Raw genomic sequence first — 21,449 nt, 5'->3', positions numbered from 1 at the left:
AATTAGCAACTACTTACTACTTTTTAGCTACTTTGCAGCTACTTAACATGTTAATTAACCCGTCCCTAACCCCTAATCTTAACTCTTTAACCCAATTCCTAACCCTAACCCCTAACCGAGCTAACTTTAGCCACCTAGCTAACGGTAGCATTATCCACCTAGCCAATGTTAGACACCAAATTGATACCAAATTGGAATTCGTAACATATCATACATTTGCACATTTTAATAAATCAAATCAAATTGTATTGGTGACATACACGTGTTTAGCAGATGTTATTCCAGGTGTAGCAAAACGCTTGTGTTTCTAGCTCCAACAGTGCAGTAACATCTAACAAGTAATATCTAACAATTTCACAACAATAGTAGGAACTTGAAGCTTTCCACCTTCTCCACTGCGGTCCCGTCGATGTGGATAGGGGGGTGCTCCCTCTGCTGTTACCTGAAGTCCATGATCAACTCCTTTGTTTTGTTGACGTTGACTGAGAGGTTATTTTCCTGGCACCACACTCCCAGAGCCCTCACCTCCTCCCTGTAGGCTGTCTCATCATTGTTGGTAATCAGTTCTACTACTGTTGTGTCATCTGCAAACTTGATGATTGAGTTGGATGCATGAGTGGCCATGTAGTCATGGGTGAACAGGGAGTACAGGAGGGGGCTGAGCACGCACCCTTGTGGGTCCCCTGTGTTGAGGATCAGCAAAGTGGAGGTGTTGTTTCCTACCTTCACCACCTGGGGGTGGCCCATCAGGAAGTCCAGGACCCAGTTGCACAGGGCGGGGTTCAGACCCAGGGCTACAAGCTTAATGATGAGCTTGGAGGGTACTATGGTGTTGAATGCTGAACTATAGTCAATGAACAGCATTCTTACATAGGTATTCCTCTTGTCCAGATGGGATAGGGCAGTGTGCAGTGAGATGGTGATTGCATCGTCAGATCTATTGGGGCGGTAAGCAAATTGAAGTGGGTCTCGGGTGTCAGGTAAGGTAGAGGTGATATTATCCTTGACTAGTCTCTCAAAGCACTTCATGATGACATAAGTGAGTGCTACGGGGCGATAGTCATTTAGTTTAGTTACCTTTGCTTTCTTGGGTATAGGAACATTGATGGACATCTTGAAGCATGTGGGGTCAGCAGACTGGGATAGGGAGAGATTGAATATGTCCGTAAACACTCCAGCCAGCTGCTCTGCGCATGCTCTGAGGACGCGGCTAGGGATGCCGTCTGGGCTGGCAGCCTTGTGAGAATTAACACAGTTAAATGTCTTACTCACGTTGGCCACGGAGAAGGAGAGCCCACAGTCCTTGGTAGTGACCCGCGTCAGTGGCACTGTTATTCTCAAAGCGGGCGAAGAAGGTGTTTAGCTTGTCCGGATTGTAGTCCGTGATTGTCTGTAGACCATGCCACATACGTCTTGTGTCTGAGCCTTTGAATTGTGACTCCACTTTGTCTCTATACTGACATTTTGCCTGTTCGATTGCCTTACGGAGGGAATAACTACACTGTTTGTATTCGGCCTTGTTCCCAGTCACCTTGCCATAGTTAAATGGTTTGCGCTTTTAGTTTTGCCCTCATACTGTACGAATTGTTATTTGTAACATACAGTATCATACAAATTGTTATCTGTAACATATCATACGAAATGGATGATAGACATACACAAATTAATACATACCATACTTACCATATCATACTAATTGGAGTCCCCCGGATTTATCCTTACTATGTTACGTCTACCCCTGAGTCCAGGTTGCAACATGGGTGCGAGTGTGTGAACATAACCTATATACTGAAATCCACTGATGAAATAGTTGACAAGGCTCCTTTTTGTTTTCCAATAGCAAATATCTTTCTTCTAATAAATCACCCACAACATAGTACACATACTTTTGTTTCTTTATTAGGAGTGGAAGAGCGATTGAAACCTGATCTCTGATGTAGGCCTACTAGGACAGTTGAGGGCACTAGGATTAGAATAATTTATGGAATCATTGAATTTGCCTGCGAGTACGCGCCCAGCCTGGTTTTGCGCGCTCACAGCGTCGGGTGCAGAGCATAAGAGCCTACGGTTTCAGTGCCATGGTCTCTTTTTAAGGACATGTTCATCGACGAATCCCTGACTTTTTACACATTTTCACTCAAGCAGTGCGAACTGGGCTTCGTAGTGCGATGCTGAAAAATCAAAGTCATTGCTGTCGAAACCCTCAACAGTGGTGAACTGCGCGGCACACTGCGACTCGGAGAAGATAGAGTAGACGCGTGGTGGTTTGTCCTACGGTTACAGGTATGTTTAAAAGAACATCTGAAAGTGTTACCATCGTCGTCATAGGCTACTTGTGTTGTGCTGTGTATTGGTTTTAGGTGAGTGAGAAACTTAGGGTGTGAATTAATGTTGTGGCTTTTGAAGGTTATGAGATAAGTATGTTTTATGTAATGACATGTTAACTACATAGAGCTCATATTAAATTACTAGAGGGACTATAAACCCTCAAAGTTTCATAATGGGGCGAAAATGGAAGCCATCTTGGTTAGGGAGAAATCCAAAAAAAGTCTAATTGGAATGAATGGCATAGGTGATGCATTTTCTGCTTTTACTTATGCAGGAAAATAAAAGTAAGCCATGTGATATATCATCAATTGTGTAATGTAATTATAGTCAACCTAAAATATTGTCATGTAATTATAAATACAGGGTCGTTCCATGTCATTTCAGCAAGCCATGACACCCACCATCTCAGATTGTAAATGTATTATGTCAAAAATTGCGGTGGAAATGCCTTTATGCAGAGATATTGATATAATAACCATCATATCGAAGTAAACTTGGAGTCACGTGATTAAATTGGTCTGGTCCTCCCACTACAACTCGGGAAACCATGCAGATAATTTGACTACGGATTAAATAAATGATGAACTTCCCAGGGTGGTGAAAGCTTTCATCTAGTTGTCAGAACCTGGTAATATCAGGATGTGGGATGAGACATAAACCTAACAAATTCAATTACTAATTTCTCTGAACAGGAGAAAAAAACATCAACAATTTCTCTGGGAATACATTACATAGGATGAAGAAACAATACTCCAAGCCGCAGCTCCATACTACTTGTCAGACACAGAGAACTGATACTATAACGTTATCGGGGTGTGATTGGTGGGGGTCCGTGGGTGGCTTTTGACCATTCCTTTGGATTCCTCAGGTTTAACACATTGTTAGAAAAAAGTTTGGTCCAAATCAGATGTTGGGTATTGTATTTACAGTTGAAGTCGGAAGTTTACATACACTTAGGTTGGAGTCATTAAAACTTGTTTTTCAACCACGTCACAAATCTTTTGTTAACAAACTATAGTTTTGCCAAGTTGGTTAGGACATCTATTTTGTGCATGACACAAGTCATTTTTCCAACAAGTGTTTACAGACAGATTATTTAATTTATAATTAACTGTATCATAATTCCAGTGGGTCAGAAGTTTACATACACTAAGTTGACTGTGCCTTTAAACAGCTTGGAAAATTCCAGAAAAGGATGTCATGGCTTCTGATAGGCTAATTGACATAATTTCAGTCAATTGGAGGTGTACCTGTGGATGTATTTCAAGGCCTCTTTGAAGGTCAGCATCCCGGAGTCGCCTCTTCACTGTTGACGTTGAGACTGGTGTTTTGCGGGTACTATTTAATGAAGCTGCCAGTTGAGGACTTGTGAGACGTTTGTTTCTCAAAACTAGACACTCTAATGTACTTGTCCTCTTGCTCAGTTGTGCACCGGGGCCTCCCACTCCTCTTTCTATTCTGGTTAGAGCCAGTTTGCGCTGCTCTGTGAAGGGAGTAGTACATAGCATTGTACATAGCATTGTACGAGCTCTTCAGTTTCTTGGCAGATTCTCGCATGGAAGCCTTCATTTCTCAGAACAAGAATAGACTGACGAGTTTCAGAAGAAAGTTTGTTGTTTCTGGCCATTTTGAGCCTGTAATCGAACCCACAAATGCTGATGCTCCAGATACTCAACTAGTCTACTGAAAGCCAGTTTTATTGCATCTTTAATCCACACAACAGTTTTCAGCTGTGCTAACATAATTGCAAAAGGGTTTTCTAATGATCAATTAGCTAATCCAAGTTTATAATTTTAAAGGCTAACACCACATGCCATTGGAACACAGGAGTGATGGTTGCTGATAATGTGCCTCTGTACGCTTATGTAGATATTCCATTAAAAATCAGTAGTTTCCAGAAACAAACGTCATTTACAACATTAACCATGTCTACACTGTATTTCTGATCAATTTGATGTTATTATAATGGACAAAAAAATAGCTTTCCTTTCAAAAACAAGGACATTTCTAAGTGACCCCAAACTTTTGAAAGATAGTGTATATGATCATTTATATCATATCATAAATATATATATGGATCAGATATTCACTCACTGTGGAAGATCAAAGGTGACTATAGTCTGTGTGCAAGCTTGTTAATGATCAGGGTTAGGGGATAGGAGACTATGCCACAGATGTATCTCTCATGAGTAAAACCATATTGAAGATAAGCCTATATTGAAAATGACTCCGCAGGCAGGCTCAATCGAAAAGGGCAGAGGTATTGGGAGTTATATTAAAGGACTCCCCCAGAGGAAGTTTCCGCCGCTATTTAGATGTCATTTCCTGTCCTAGAGAGGAAATGCACTTTTAGGTTCCACCTCCGAAGAATGGAGAAGGCTACTAGTACATATTTGAGAATTGGGTATGGGAATCTCCACGTGGAGTTGATAAACATCAACAAATGAGGGACTGACAGCTGTCAGTGTAGCTAGCTAGCATGCTAACCTTATCTAGCTGGAAACCACTGGCCTGTCTTATTATATTTATTTTATTTAACCTTTATTTAACTAGGAAAGTCAGTTAAGAACAAATTCTTATGTACAAGGATGGCCTTTCAAAAGGCCTCCTGCGGGGACGGGGGCTGGGATAAAAAATATAGGACAAAACACACATCACGACATAGAGACAACACTACATAAAGAGAGACAGACCTAAGACGACAACATAGCATGGCAGCAACACATGACAGCACAGCATGGTGGCAGCACAAAACATGGTACAAACATTATTGGACACAGACATATGCAAGAAGGTAGAGAGAACAAAACGTCATGCTAAGCAGCCACAACTGTCAGTAAGAATATCCATGATTGACTCTTTGAATGAAGAGATGGAGATAACTGTCCAGTTTGAATGTTTTTTTTTTTGCAGCTCGTTCCAGTCGCTAGCTGCAGCGAACTGAAAAGAGGAGCAACCCAGGGATGACCAGTTTACGGAGGGGTATAGAGTGCAGTGATGTGTCCTATAAGGAGCATTGGTGGCAAATCTGATGGCCGAATGGTAAAGTACATCTAGCCGCTCGAGAGCACCCTTACCTGACGATCTATAAATGACGTCTCCGTAATCTAGCATGTGTTGGATGGTCATCTGAAGCAGGGTTAGTTTGGCAGCTGGGGTGAAAGAGGAGTGATTACGATAGAGGAAACCTAGATTTAAAAAGTCTAGATTTAACCTTAGCCTGCAGCTTTGATATGTGCTGAGAGAAGGACAGTGTACTGTCTAGCCATACTCCCAAGTACTTGTATGAGGTGAATACCTCAAGCTCTAAACCCTCAGCGGTAGTAATCACACCTGCGGGGAGGGCATTCTTCTTACCAAACCACATGACCTTTGTTTTGGAGGTGTCCAGAACAAGGTTAAAGGCAGATAAAGCTTGTTGGATACTAAGAAAGCTTTGTTGTAGAGCGTTTAACACAACATCCGTGGAGGGGCCAGCTGAGTATAATACTGTATCATCTGCATATAAATGGATGATAGAGCTTCCTACTGCCTGAGCTATGTTGATGTAAATTGAGAAGAGTGGGGCCTAGGATTGAGTCTTGGGGTACTCCCTTGGTGACAGGCACTGACTGAGACAGCAGATATTCTGACTTTATACACTGCCTTCTTTGAGAGAGGGAGTTAACAAATGAAAGGATACAATGGGAACCTCCCCAGAGAGGAGAGACTGGCTTGGCGATGATATGGGCTGCAACCTTAATGAAGTGGTGATTTTAAAAAGCTCAGCAATTTGCTCCTTGTCAGTAACAACCACATCATCAACATTAAGGGACATGGGCAGCTGTGAAGAGGAGGGTTTATTCTCCAGGTCTTTAACCGTTTTCCAGAACTTCTTGGGGTTAGACCCACAGAGAGAGAACTGCTCCTTAAAGTAACTAACTTTGGCCTTCCGGATAGCGTGAGTGCACTTATTTCTCACTTGCCTGAACGAGAGCCAGTCGGCCAGAGTATGCATGTGCCAAGCCTTTCGCCAAATGGAATTCTTGAGGTGGAGTAACTCTACCAGCATCTTTAACTTCGTTATTTCCAAAGTTTTGGTATCTTCCATAAATTGTGGCCGCGAATCCGCCATCAAAATAGTTAGAGAGAATAAGATGAAGCTCCGGTAATAGATGATGACTACTGATATGTGATTTTCTACATGTTAATTGGCACTGTGCAACCTTCGGCTGTGGTACAGCAAAGCCAAGTCAGCCCGTGCTCCTGATTCTCACCGGGAAGTGAAATGATAGGCTAGAATGACTTTGCTCATTATCTGGATAGCAAACAAATCAAAAGCAGTGGAGCGTGTAGTGAAGCAAGACTTGGGGCGATGGGGGGGCTATCATATTACGTAATTATACAATTTATAAAATGGTAATATATTTTTTAATACAGACTATTAAAATATGTTTTGAAAATTGACATCCAATGGATTATGATAATTTTCAGGTAAAAGAAAGTGGAGGTGCTGAAACACATGTTTGCACCCCACATTTTAATTTGCTCCATGGCTCAGGCAGCCAAGTGGACACAAGGCTGTTTGGCTTATCTCAGTCACGAAGATGTATACAGCAGTTTCTGATTAATAAACATGGTGTGTGGTAAAATTCAAATAAAACCCAGCCATGAAACGAAACGTAGGTTGAAAAGAGTTTGTCATATCATAGGAACAGACACTGCATTTCTCATTTCTTATTGTCGAGAAGCAACCTGCAAGTAAGCATTTCATTGGACTGTGTATACCATGTGTATCCCGTGCATATGACTAATACAACTTAACTTGATAGGAAAACACACCGCATTCTCACAGATTTGCGTGAAGTGGGCAGTTCGGATTTGTCACTTCAAACCCAAATACTGTATATCGTACTAAAACAATGACTTACTGACTTAAATCGTTGTGCAACATCATGGGTAAGCTCTGGCCGTCGTCTTTCAGCTCGAAAAAGTGTATTTCTACAGGTGTGGGCGTTTAAACGTTACTACCATCACCAAACCTATGTCAGCTAAGCATCAACAATTCCTCTCACATACCTAACTGATTAAATTTGAACAACATGCAAATAGGCTTTCGGTCGGGCCTTTGTTGAATTGCTTTTCTCAATGGTAAGAAACTGTGTGTAAATAAATGAATTTCAGTTTATTTTCGTCTACTGCAGCCGCCTGTATTTTTGGACAGAGTATAGTCTATGACCTTTATACTATAGTTCTAATCCTCATTGTGTGTGTCTGGAATGGGACAAAGAATGATTTATACAGCTATGAAATTCATCATGAGATGAAACAAAATGAATCCCACTGTAGTAGATGTAAATCAGATTATAGAATCGTATGATTCTCCTCCCTGAGAAGAATAGCATTAATCCGGTTTTTAAACCCATAAACCCAATCACCACTGTACTGTATACAGTATTGTGTTCAGTGTACAGTATTGTGTACATAGTTTCATTTCCTCTTCTGGCTACCTCATCAGTCGAGAAGAGGAGCAGCTCACAACCGGCAGGTTACCATAGCAACCCCAGGCCTTCTCCACTGCGTCTAACTTTATGACCGCATTCCAGAGCTCCGAATGAGAGCGCAAAACTTTCCCCTCAACAGCCAGATGGAAACATACACTGGGGAGCGCCTTTATCAAAACCCATGGAGATGTTGTTGACGAATACAGTACTGCCTACACCCGTGTGTGTGTGAGCTCAGCTGTCTGGGTGGGGGCTGCTCAGTGACCCCAGAGACACTGAACAACATAACACTATGAGGTGAAACAACAGTCATTTCTCTCTTCCCAGCGGCTCCCTTAGCCTCTCACTTAGATATATTACGTCTCTTAAAGCTTTTGGCCTACTTGCATACAGCACTGTAGAAAATGCATTAGGTTAACATGTGAGTGTGCCTAATGTGAAGCTTCAGAGGATCGTGTCATGAAATTCTTCTCTTAGAGATAATGTGTGGGCATCAATTCCTCACTCCAGCCCATGAATTCTAATACAGGTTTCATAAACGGCATGCAGAATTGCGTAGGCTGCCCTAGTTTTCCTGGAGTACCATTTAGGCCAGAGTCGTCGAAGCCAGATCAGAGCTGTTTCTGTCTCTAGGCAGCAGAAATGGAGAGCTTTCTTCAAGTGGTGAACAAGATGTCTTGTAGTTACCGCTTCTGTACATTGCAGGGTGATGGTTTTACTATGACCAGTCTGGTATGGCTGACAGATAAGCAGGGGAAAGATAATGTCCCAAATTACAGACTATTCCCCATATAGCGCACTACTTTCTGATCAGGACTCATAGGGTTCTGGTCAAAAGAAATGCACTATGAAGGGCATAGGGTACCATTTGGGACATTACCAAGGCCTCACATTTGGTATGGGTTATGTTAAACGTGGCAAAGAAATCTGTCGTCATTAAATTGAATTGCATTGCCATGTTACCGATATCCTAAATGAATGGATGTACCTATCATGTTGCCATAAGGTGGTGCGGAGTGTCTGCTACACAGCAATGTCCAGCACAGGATGTCCTTATCTGAGAAGAAACATTCTCCATTCTGAACAATCAAGGTCAGGCATGTTACATTTTATCATGTAATAAATGCAATGCAGTGAAAAGATTACAGTGCTTTTGAAAAGATTACTGGACAAACATAAAGTTGGACCAAACATTCTGATGGTTGACAGAAATTGTCAGACTATGCTGAATGGCAAAAACATTCTGTATATACAAACTAGTGTATTACTTTGTTCATCTTCAAAGTAATGTAGCCTATTCCTGGAGAGACTCAGGACACCTTTGGGACTTCAGATAAATCGTTGCTTGTTTTTTTGTGTCGTCATGCTATCTTCTGAAATATTTGTTGTATTAATGTTTGATAGGATATCCTATAGAAAGGCTTCATCTGCCATTGGAGAGAGTTGAGAGTACAGTAGAATATAGTAGATCTGTGGGTCTGGTTTGGCCAGTGTCTCTGGCTGGTCACATTGTGCTGAGTCAGAGGGCTGTGTGGAACTCTGTCAGCAGTGAGCACCACTCTGTGGCTACGGGCCAATGGGCTGCCTCCCTCTGCTTGCTCTCTTGGGGAAATTGCTACCCTGTACTGTAATGGCTGGCCTGATGTATCTATCTACTACTCCTTACTCCAAACATCTCTATGGTCATCATTACAGCTTCTGATTGGAGAAGAGGAAAACTCCTGCTTTACTACCTCAGTATTGATTGGCTGGGGAGTTTTAGTGCTGAGGTGTACAACTGAGGTACTTTGTGTGCACAATGCACATACTGTAGCACTCCAGGACCAGGGTTGGTTGGTTACCACTGCACTGTGCTTGCCCAATATCTAAGATGTGAGTTCAGATCCCAGCACTGCCTTTCATGAGGCCTAGTTATGGAAAGATTGGCAGGCTGTGTTATGTGTTTGTTTCACTCTGTCAGAGCATTCCTTTTATTTGTTGACAGGCTATAAAGAGCTGTATTAGGGATGATGGCTCGGCCTCCTTGACACCAGACCTATGTCCTCATGGGGGCTGTCACAACACTCCCATGCTGGTGGGGTTGGTTTCTGCCTCTCAGGATGGTGCCAAACATAGTCATAGTCACATGTTGGCGGAAGGAGATTCCCAAAGCTCCCATGTAGTGCTCCTAGACCTGTATTAATTGTTTTGAAAATGGGTGTTCTCTAACTGTAATGTTTAAGAGGTCAGTATGTACTTTTTGTTATCCCTTCTGGGGTCTCTTCCCAACAACACTCATCATGAAGGGTTCGTTTCTGCCTCTTAGGACCATTCCAAACCCAGCCACACATACAAGTCCCAATACTTCACCTGCAGTATGGATGGATTCCAGATTGTTTTAAAAATAAATGTTTCAAAATGACCTGTTTTGAATGAAACAATTTGACGTGTAGGAAGTGTGTATTTACTTGTTCACTGAATGCCTGTCTTACTATAGACACATTAGGCGTGAAATTATTCTGAACAGCACAAGCTGCAGCTAAGAGTGGGTTAATGTCTGGCAGCTTCCCAGCTAAGGTTGACTCTCCTCTCTCCCTCTCTCCTCCATCTCTCTCTCTTCTCCATCTCGTCAGTCGACTGCTTCAGTAAGGCAGTATGATGGAGGCTGGCTGTGGGGTTGCCGCGGTGATCGGGAATGCTGGCTCAGGACATCAGGGAGAACCAGGAAGTGGTGACGTCCTTGAGGGGTGAGTTACTCTCTCACACTCACGCTGCACTGTACCGTACTGCTGCTATGTCAGCTGACCAGGACTCTGCAGATATCACACCCAGAAATGTAAAGGAGACGTATACAGGATCAGTTGAGGATGTGTGTGTGCTTGAGTGATTGTACGGGCATGTGTGTGTATTATGTGTACGTGAGAGATTGACGGGGAGGAAGAGTGATGGAAAGAGAGGAATTCTAAAAGACATTAGTGATGGCTACAGTATATCGATGACAGACAAATGATCTCTTCTCTATCTACTGTGAGTATGCTGGAAAACAACCAGGCCTGGATAGGATGGCTCTCATTTAATCACAGTTCTCCAGCAGATGAAATGAGCGCATTCTATCAGTGCCAGTGTTCCTTCCAGTGCGTCTGAGCCCTGGAAGGAAGGACAAATCTAAGGCATCCACTCTTCTTCATTGTCCCTGAGAAAAGTTGGTCTGAAAGGTCTTTTCTCCCTCTGCCTAGCACACTGACTCAGATTTCAGCTGCAGGTTTTGTGAGGCGCTCCCTTGTGGGCGGATTGCATTCGTGACTTACTCAAAGGAAAGGCTTTGCTTACCCGAACATACACAAAAGCCATTATAGCTTTGTTTTGGTCCTACCAAGTGTGAGATGCTTCTTTTGTCAGGCTAAGTATGTTCTTTCCCCATGATGTGTTTACTGTATGTAGGCTAGGCTATACTCCTCTCTGGAGCTTTCTGTACCAGTCAGGAGACATTTGAGACGGTGTGTAGTTATCTGCTATCACCAGAGTAACAAGGATGTAAATACCACAGGGTACATTATGTTTTCTGGGCCACTGGTGCAGTGTCATGATTTGAGCACCAGAAACATGATGTAAATATATTGGTCTCTCACTGGCTCCCTCTGGTGGCTTCTATGGAAAATTGTTTTTTATTTCAAGTATTTCAAATGTAATGTATTTATGGATTCAGATTCTTCATATTTCTCTCCCTGTTTATCTCTGTCCTTCCCTCCCTCTCCCTGTGTAGGGACATGTGTATTACACCAGATAAAGAAGCGACCCAGCCTGATCCACACAAGAGCACTACTCCAACAGAGAAATCTCCAAAAGAGAGCCCAACTGACATGGTACACTGTCTATAATCACTAGTTGAGGTCTGATACAAGCACTGTAACCTTGGAATAGCAGTTTCTGAACTCAACTACTATGTGGTCTTATATATATACTGCTAGTATGGGTTTCTTTTTAGTATTATTGAACCAGCAAATGTAAAGTGCTGACTGTCATGTAATTGGTTTACATGTCAGGAATGTTGAGTATTGTATGTGTTGATTGGCAGATATTGAGTATTGTGTGTTGTTGATTGGCAGGTACAGAGTGATGAGGTCACAGAGCTTCCTGTTGAGCCTGAGCCCACCCTGCGTTCCTGCGTCAGCACAGCCAGCATGAAGGTCAAAAACGTGAAGAAGTAGGTGCTCCCGTCCCCACGGAAACGGTCTATTATGGGCTGTAAAATGGGCCTCTAAACCAGGGCAGTAAAATAAAATGCAGTAAAATGATGGGCTGGGGCCTGGCAGAGACTGACTGGTCAACTTGCTCTCTCTGCTGTCTCACTCTCACACTACCATCTCCGCCTTCTCTCTTTGCCTGCCCTCTTCCTCTGCTCTCTCTCTCATGCTCGCTCTCTCCTCACTCCTCTCCCTCTTAGCTCTTTCTGCCTCAGTGTAACAGCTAGTAGAATACTGATGAGGTGATGCTGCTGTATTTCAGGCTGACGTTCCCCAGAGGTCATTTTCCCAGGCTGGCTGAATGTGCCCACTTCCACTATGAGACCGTTGACTTTGGCACTGTGCAGGTGAGGCCCTGCCCGGAACTGAACACACATACATTCTATGGAGAACAGAAGTCATTGGTTGCTGGTATTTTGGCAATTGTGTCTTTGGCTCAAGTTCATGTGTAGCTCAGTGGACATCATGGTGAATTGTTCCACAAAATACCTCATTCCCATAATGGAAGAGAGCAGTCTGTCCTAATTATTTTAGATCATCCTGTCCCCGCCCGACCCACATTCCACTCTCCAATTTCCCATATTTGGAAAAAATACAGATGGAATATAAATGATCTCATTCATTATGTACTTAAAGTGATACTTCGGGATACCCATAGACTTCCAGTCATTGCGTTAACGTTAGTTAGCATTGGCTCACGAAATTAAATCTAACTTCCTACATAATGGACATGGCGACATAAAAATGGTATCCATTAGTTCATCTATCTCTGGGGAATTAGATAAAGGGCCTCATTGCCAAAATCCCGAAGTATCCCTTTAATTTGAATATAAAATTGGATACGTGATAAGGCAATAAGCAACATGAAATCCAATATATCAGTATATTTAAAATGTTGTTCATGAATATTCAATCCAGTGTGTGCATTAATCCACTAAGTTTTATTTAATTTATTTTTTATTTCACCTTTATTTAACCAGGTAGGCTAGTTGAGAATAAGTTCTCATTTGCAACTGCGACCTGGCCAAGATAAAGCATAGCAATTCAACACATACAACAACACAGAGTTACACATGGAATAAACAAAACATACAGTCAATAATACAGTAGAACAAAAATAAACAAAAAGTCTATATACAGTGAGTGCAAATGAGGTAAGTTAAGGCAATAAATAGGCCATGGTGGCGAAGTAATTACAATATAGCAAATAAACACTGGAATGGTAGATGTGCAGAAGATGAATGTGCAAGTAGAGATACTGGGGTGCAAAGGAGCAAGATAAATAAATAAATAAATACAGTATGGGGATGAGGTAGGTAGATAGATGGGCTGTTTACAGATGGGCTATGTACAGTTGCAGTGATCTGTGAGCTGCTCTGACAGCTGGTGCTTAAAGCTAGTGAGGGAGATATGAGTCTCCAGCTTCAGAGATTTTTGCAGTTCGTTCCAGTCATTGGCAGCAGAGAACTGGAAGGAAAGACGACCAAAGGAGGAATTGGCTTTGGGGGTGACCAGTGAGATATACCTGCTGGAGCGCGTGCTACGAGTGGGGGCTGCTATGGTGACCAGTGAGCTGAGATAAGGCGGGGCTTTACCTAGCAGAGACTTGTAGATAACCTGTAGCCAGTGGGTTTGGCGACGAGTATGAAGCGAGGGCCAACCAACGAGAGCGTACAGGTCGCAATGGTGGGTAGTGTATGGGGCATTGGTGACAAAACGGATGGCACTGTGATAGACTGCATCCAGTTTGTTGAGTAGAGTGTTGGAGACTATTTTATAGATGACATCACCGAAGTCGAGGATCGGTAGGATGGTCAGTTTTACGAGGGTATGTTTGGCAGCATGAGTGAAGGATGCTTTGTTGCGATATAGGAAGCCAATTCTAGATTTAATTTTGGATTGGAGATGCTTAATGTGAGTCTTAAAGGAGAGTTTACAGTCTAACCAGACACCCAGGTATTTGTAGTTGTCCACGTATTCTAAGTCAGAGCCGTCCAGACTAGTGATGCTGGACGGGCGAGCAGGTGTGGGCAGTGATCGATTGAATAGCATGCATTTAGTTTTACTTGCGTTTAAGAGCAGTTGGAGGCCATGGAAGGAGAGTTTTATGGCATTGAAGCTCGTCTGGAGGTTAGTTAACACAGTGTCCAAAGAGGGGCCAGAAGTATACAGAATGGTGTCGTCTGCGTAGAGGTGGATCAGGGAATCACCAGCAGCAAGAGCAACATCATTGATGTATACAGAGAAGAGAGTCAGCCCGAGAATTGAACCCTGTGGCACACCCATAGAGGTCCGAGGTCCGGACAACAGAGGTCTGGACAACAGGCCCTCCGATTTGACACACTGAACTCTATCAGAGAAGTGGTTGGTAAATCAGGCGAGGCAATCATTTGAGAAACCAAGGCTGTCGAGTCTGCCAATAAGAATGTGGTGATTGACAGAGTCGAAAGCCTTGACCAGGTCGATGAATACGGCTGCACAGTAATGTCTCTTATCGATGGCGGTTATGATATCGTTTAGGACCTTGAGCGTGGCTCAGGTGCACCCATGACCAGCTCTGAAACCAGATTGCATAGCGGAGAAGGTACGGTGAGATTCTAAATGGTCGGTAATCTGTTTGTTAACTTGGCTTTCGAAGACCTTAGAAAGACAGGGTAGGATACATATAGGTAAGTAGCATTCATTCCTGTTCGATCAGCTCAGGTTAAACCTGCAATCCTCAGCACTTATTGGATGAAGCTGATGGTATCAGCCAGAGAAATAGTGTGATTTTTCTGGGTACACAGCATTACTGTAGGAGCATCCACAGGCGTCAGTACCACTGTAGTTGAGAGAGTGAACTATAGCAGCTTTCAGATTCCAGGAGGTGGCAGGAGAGAACAGTTATGTGCAGGGAGTTATGTTTAACACTGTAGAATGTAACAGAACATTTAATTGTATAAGATGTTGTTTTGTTTGCTTAGCTTGCATCTGTGATATCATCCCATAGCCTTGTCAGGTGGTCATTTAGGATGGCCCTATTGGTCATTTTTGCTGACACTTTAACTATAGATTCATTGCCATTAGTCAGCACAGATTCCAGAGGGTTGAGAGTGAGAATTTGTTTTGCCTGTGGTGATAATTTGAATCAGTCAGGCGGAAGCGGCTGCTCACTCATTTGTGAAAGTGGCTGTTCATTGCCTGGATAATTCCTGTGTAATTCTATGGGCTTGACAGCAGAGAGCAGTAGTCATCTACTCTTTTGCACACTGATGCTTTTACCAGCTTCTAAACCAACATCGCGAGACTTCCGGGAACGCTTGCGAAGCAGACAAACCAGACCGGGGTTTGAGAAGTCAATGAGAGAAGTGAAAAATTCTTCCCTTGGAGAAGCATTTTTTGCATATCGTCATACTAAACCATCTTTGCTTTTACCGTTGAGAGCGCCTCACTGAAGCGCAATGTTCGTAGGGTGGTATAACATGACCTATTACATGTATGTGTGTGAGCTGATGCAAGCTCAAGCACAGTGCATTGTAACTATAGAATAGCTGACCTACTGTAGCTGTGGCAACTATGATACATTAGATGTGTGGCTGGGGCGTAGCTACTGAACAGAAGTGTCTGTCTGTGACCTTGAGATCTTCCTACAGGGGAAGATGAGCTGAGCTAGGAGAGAAATATCACTCTAGGGAGAGACCAGCCATGCCTCACTCTGACACTTAGACTACACACGCTTAACTCTTTTCTTAAAGGCCCAGTGCAGTCAAAAGCTCTGTTTTCCGGTGTTTTATATATTTCCACACTATGAGGTTGGAATAATACTGTAAAATAAAAAAAAACGACGATAGTGCAAGAGCTGTTTGAAAAGACTGCTTGAAATTTCAGCCTGTTTTGGTGGGATGGCGCTTTGGCCTTTCCAGGGTGACATCACCATGTGTTAAATTAGTTAATTGGTTTGGAACTCTTCCTTATTGGGCTATCTGCCAATAACAGATGTTTTCAGTGTTCCCATCTTCACTCAGACCACTTCCAGACAGTCCTAGCTAAATTCTTGCTTGAGAATCTGCTCTTTGCTATGAAGCAATTTTTGTTTCTTTTTTAAGATTTTAAGGTACTTAATTGCAATTGAGTCACTAAACCTCGAGTCCAAGTTGAGTCACCAGTCCCCCTGTGCGTGAGTCCAAGTCTAGTCACGAGTCCCTATGGCTGAGTCCCAGTGCTCGAGTCCTGGTCCAAGTGCTCAAGTCTAAGTCACTGTGTCTGAGTTTAACAAAAAATACTACATTAATATTGGTTTATGTGCACATAACAAAATATATATCACTTTTGAAAGCCAAATGAATGATTCAGGGTTCTTTAGACATATTTGGTATTTTAGTTAATGTTGTTTTTCTGCTCGCTTGTATTGGTGGCTTGACGCTCGTCTGTTGCTCTATTGATTTGGCTCATATTTAGTAGAAACAATCTGCCCAACAACAACTATTGGCAGGCTGGTGGGAAGATTTTCATGTGAGCGTTGAAGTAGCACAAAGATTTTCCTCCTGTTGCACAATGGTTGTCACGGCTGTTTGAAGGATTGGACCAAAATGCTGCGTGTTCGTAGTTCCACATATTTTATTATAGTGAAATTAAATGCAATACACGAAAATACTTGAATATACAAAAACAACAAACTGTGACACAGAGAGGAAAACTCACTACTCAAAAGATAATAACCCACAAACAACAATGAGAAAACCCCCTACTTAAATATGATCTCTAATCAGAGGCAATGAGGATCAGCTACCTCCAATTAGAGATCAACCCCAAACAATCCCAACATAGAAATAGACAAACTAGAACTTAAACATAGAAATAGAAAACATAGAACAACCACCCAAAACACCCCCTGTTACGCCCTGACCACTCTACTATAGAAAATAACAACATACTATGGTCAGGACGTGACAATGGTCATAATTGCCTGCAATATACTATAGCCTATAAAACAAATAGTCCTTCATTAAGTCTTACACACATTTTATTTTAATATAATATTCAATATTTATGTTAAATCAGTAATGTTTTAAAGGGATGAATGGTCTCTTGACGGAATTGGCTATTGCTCCTGTCAGATTGACCAGATTATTATTTGCTACTTTTTTTGTAATCGCCCACTAATATTTGTGCAGGTTATTTCATTCCAGAGTGAAAACTAAAGGGAGACTGGTGAAAGTGGGAGGGTAGAGCGAGATGACAAATTCAAATACAAACTACTTTTCAATACTCAAGGGGAGAGAAGACCATAGCTATACTGTTGTTTTACTTTTAAACTGAATAGAATTGTTTTCAATTTCGTAAAGCAGTTTGTGTTTCTTAACCATGCAAAGATAAATAGTAGGCTGGCGACTGGTGGTTACGGGGAAGCAAGAGTCGCTTGCGCGATGTGTATGATCGGAGGCGGAGCCAGAGTGGAGCCTGCCTTCTTATCTGCCCACACTCATCGCTTGCTCCCCCGCAGCTCACCAGCTGATGTAGACTGCGTGTGCCAGTGTGGTGCGCCATTCCCATGGCTAGCTAGAGAACAGAACCCTGTCTGCTCTGCGCTCCCAGTGCTGCAAATATTCTGCTTATCTTAGTAGCCAATCCAGTCAAGGTACAAATACAAGTCACAGGAAGGTGAGTCCGAGTCACCAATGGTCGAGTAGAAGTCGAGTCACAAGTCATGAAAATTGGGACTCAAGTTCAAGTCCTGGACTCGAGTACTACAACACTGCTTAATTGTTACTCAGAAATGGTTTGATATTGAGATAAAAACAGCTGCATTGGACCTTTAACTGCTGTTATAGTGTCATAAGTTACATGCTAAGAGGGTGGGCTGACAGATTAGAGGGAGTGTCAAAACATTGTCCCTGTGGTGGGTCTCATGACTCATGTCGTCGTCCTAGAACTCACACACAGGACCAGCAGGGATATGACAGATCAGGTCTCAGGCAGAATGACAACATGAGGACAGCAGCCTCTGAAACAAATACAGCGGACTGGGTCGATTCTGCCCGAGATTACTTCCATTCTCTACAGAAGCATCATTTGAAATGGAAATGCCTGGGTGGTCTGTGTCCTCCTGCACCTCTCTCTGTGTCAGGCTTACGTATGGTGGTGCGCTAGCTGCTTTGGTTTAGCCTATATACTGTAGAGCTCCTTTGTCACGAGAGGATGAGGAAAGGTAGAGGGAGGGAAGGAAGGAGAGTGGGAGGGAGATTGAGATGAGGAGGGGATGGGAGGGACCAAGGGAGAGAGAAACATCGGGATGTTTCCCCTATTTCTGTTCTCTGCTATTAAGATGTAATTAAACAGTGAAAGCATGATGTGGATCCACCTCATGGCGAAGGACAGACTGAAGGGGAGCATTTTGATTTAACCTAAGGGACAGATGAAAGCAACCAGCATCTGTTTAACGCTGCTCAATCCAGAGGCAACTCCACGCTTTTCCTCTGTCCTAAATCCACCAGCCAGTGGTAGGAAGCTACGGGTTCAGCTTAGTGACTTCTATCTGGAAACACAGGACTGCAGTTGAACATTGTCTGGGAGACATCCAGCTGTGCTGTAACCTGACTTAATAGCTGAGGACCAGTTAAGAGCCTGTGTTGGCAGGTACCAGTATGCGGTTGTCTTCATTTTGTTTCTGGGTCCAGATGTGTGTATTAATAGTTAATGACTGCAGGCATGTTTCTATTTAGGGATTTGTGCTGCGCCGTGTGAGGTTGTCAGTTTTAGTTGCTTGGCTAAAATGCGTTGGTAAAAAGAGTTGGGGGATGGAAAGAGCGTAAACAAAACATAAGTAAGACATGCACTAAATTTACTCAGTTTAGTTTGCAGTGTTAAATGACTGCTCCATGTGACTGTTTCTCTGTCCAGACATCCTCTTGACATATTGCTAATCATCATTGATTCATGTTTGTTGTCTTGTCATGCTAACCGTCCATCTTTCCATCTACATGACAATAGTTAATGTTATTGTTTAATTCACTCATTGATTCATGATTATTCTTCCAGCCTGTATTAATAGTTGACATCCTCCAAACAATACTGACTATTTTCTATTCTATTTCAAATGTTTGCTTTGTAATAAGGTATTTTGCATTGATTCGTTACTCTCTGTATAGCTACGTGTATGAAGGAGCTGTGGTTTCCAATGTTGTTGAGCAGTGATGGGTAACTAGGCCATACTGTGTTGGGTAACTCTAGTGTATCTAGATTAGCTGCTCACTGTTCTAAATAACCAAAACCTCCCCTGCCTCGCAGGCCTTTGAAGTTATGCCTGTATTTGATATCATTGTATTCCCTTAACTATTCCTGAGGCTTTGATCTCCTCTTGGTATAGGAGTTTATGGAGTTATATGGGACAGAGGGGGGTTTTTGGTACATTTCCATAGCCTCTCAAACGCTGAAGGGGTTCTCAATTGCTTATATATTATTCATATACTGCATTATTTTGGGGGTTGAAAAACATATGTCATGGGCTCAGTGTCACGGTGTTGAAAATGCACATTCACACTTTCTTAACCTCCCAAGACTTCTTTCTTATTGTACATGAAGTCAGCAGCTCTCAAGACCAAAGGACCTCAACACATTTTTTAAAGGGGCCTCTTCTTTTTGATATATTATGTAGATAATACAATTAGATTTGAGATGTTTCTGGTCATAACAAACTAACCAATTTCTAACCATGATAGTGTTACCCAGTTGGCTCTACTGTCCATTTACTGATAGAGTTTGGAGAGTGAGCTAAGTGACCGAACATGAATTTGGTGTGTGTTTTATTTTCACACTAGTTCAGAAACAGAAAGAAGTTGCTGTAACTCTTAAATTATTTAGAGTGTGGTGTCCCTCACTATTTTCATCTCTCTGTACCCATTCCCCTGCAGCTGTCCTTTGCAGAGGAGCAGACTGAGGGGAAGAAGGATGGTCTGGACTCCAAGGAGCCACTCTTCGTGGTTCAGATCTGCTGCCAGGTATAATGGAGCTTGAGGGCTAGGCCCTAGTTTCTGACCCATAGAACATTTTATCTGAAGCATGATACTCATCTCTAAGGGGGAGGATAATCCAGTGCTTCTCAACCCTCTCCTCGGGACCCCCAGACGTTTCACAATTTAGTTGTAGCCATGAACTAGCACACCTGATTCAAGTAGTCGAGGGCTTGATGATTAGTTGAACAATGTTTGCTAGCTCTGGACTAGATCAAATACATGGAATGGCTATGGGTCCAGGAGGAGAGGCTTGAGACAGGCTGGGATAATCCATTTTGTTCCTTTGTACAGTAGCTTTATCCTAGATTCTTTCACATTTTTCTCAGTCTGGTCTCATTTCAGGCTCACTGTCTCTGTTTGTGTCTCAGAGTCGGAGCTGGCTGGTGAAGCGCTCCTATGAAGACTTCCGTGTGCTGGACAAACACCTCCACCTTTGTATCTATGACCGACGCTTTTCTAAACTCACTGAGCTGCCCCGCATTGACTCTCTGAAGGACACAGTAGAGGTAGAGGTCAGTCAACAGGACTAAATCTTACTACTGGGAATATTATACTATCTGCTGTGAATGAGACCGGTTGTATCCCAAGTGACACCCATTCCCTAAATAGTGTACTACTTTTGAACAGTGCACAGGAAACTGGTCAAAACTAGTGGACTATTTAGGGAAAAGAGTGCCATTAGGGACACTTCCACAGTCATAGTTACATTACATCAGGTATCTCCCCTGGCTTTGCATTCAACCTAACTCATTCCTGCTGGCTCTATTCTCCTCAGGAAATAACCAAGATGTTGGCAGCCTACCTGTCCCGTCTCTCAGCCATCGCTGACAACAAGATCAACTGTGGTCCAGTGCTGACATGGATGGAGGTGAGTTACTCATGTTTCTCTTTATTCAATTAGACTTCATGCAGAATGACTTTTTCCATAGATAGTAATAGATCCATTTGATGTCTTTACTAAACTCCGTTATGTCGTTTTTTTTTAGTATTTTGTAGACTCCATCTGTATGTGTTTTTGTCTCTCAGATTGATAACAAGGGCAACCACATGCTGGTAGCTGAGGAGTCCTCCATCAATGTTCCTGCCATCGCCGCGGCCCACGTCATCAAACGCTACATTGCCCAGGCCACAGACGAGCTGACCTTTGAGGTGACCCGTCTGGGCATCTTGTGATTGGACAGGAAAGGGGAGGGGTTTAGGGAACAGTGGGAAGATATGGGGATACATTCACTAGGGTATTTGTACACATTCTGCCGTGGTTTTTGATGTTTTTAAACCCACTCAAACTACTATACTCTCTGTTGTCTTTTCTGTGTCGTCCCTGTTCTAGGTAGGGGACATTGTGTCAGTCATTGACATGCCTCCTAAAGAGGACACTGGCTGGTGGAGAGGGAAGCATGGCTTTCAGGTAAAACCCCTCAAAT

The 21,449-nt window shown here is 42.8% G+C and overlaps 1 protein-coding gene across 4 annotated transcripts in view; it reads left to right on the top strand.

The window, feature by feature from the left end:
• The first annotated feature begins 1,956 nt into the window (after positions 1-1,956).
• Positions 1,957-21,449, top strand: part of LOC106581150 (rho GTPase-activating protein 32) — a 29,404-nt gene continuing 9,911 nt past the window's right edge. Inside the window, exons 1-11 of one of the 4 annotated variants that reach the window (XM_082966653.1) lie at positions 1,957-2,283; positions 5,242-5,370; positions 10,424-10,537; positions 11,554-11,653; positions 11,897-11,994; positions 12,297-12,381; positions 19,924-20,010; positions 20,394-20,537; positions 20,801-20,893; positions 21,052-21,174; positions 21,356-21,433. In XM_082966653.1, the coding sequence (XP_082822779.1) occupies positions 10,446-10,537; positions 11,554-11,653; positions 11,897-11,994; positions 12,297-12,381; positions 19,924-20,010; positions 20,394-20,537; positions 20,801-20,893; positions 21,052-21,174; positions 21,356-21,433 (900 nt within the window). In that variant the 5' untranslated portion in view covers positions 1,957-2,283; positions 5,242-5,370; positions 10,424-10,445. The remainder of the gene's footprint in view (positions 2,284-5,241; positions 5,371-10,423; positions 10,538-11,553; positions 11,654-11,896; positions 11,995-12,296; positions 12,382-19,923; positions 20,011-20,393; positions 20,538-20,800; positions 20,894-21,051; positions 21,175-21,355; positions 21,434-21,449) is intronic. The other 3 variants (XM_082966652.1, XM_045703802.2, XM_014162999.3) reach the window with 3 other exon arrangements.

The sequence above is a fragment of the Salmo salar genome, chromosome 20 (genome assembly GCF_965601325.2).
Source record: "Salmo salar chromosome 20, fSalSal1, whole genome shotgun sequence".
NCBI lineage: Eukaryota > Metazoa > Chordata > Actinopteri > Salmoniformes > Salmonidae > Salmo > Salmo salar.
This window is presented reverse-complemented; position numbering and strand designations above follow the sequence as displayed.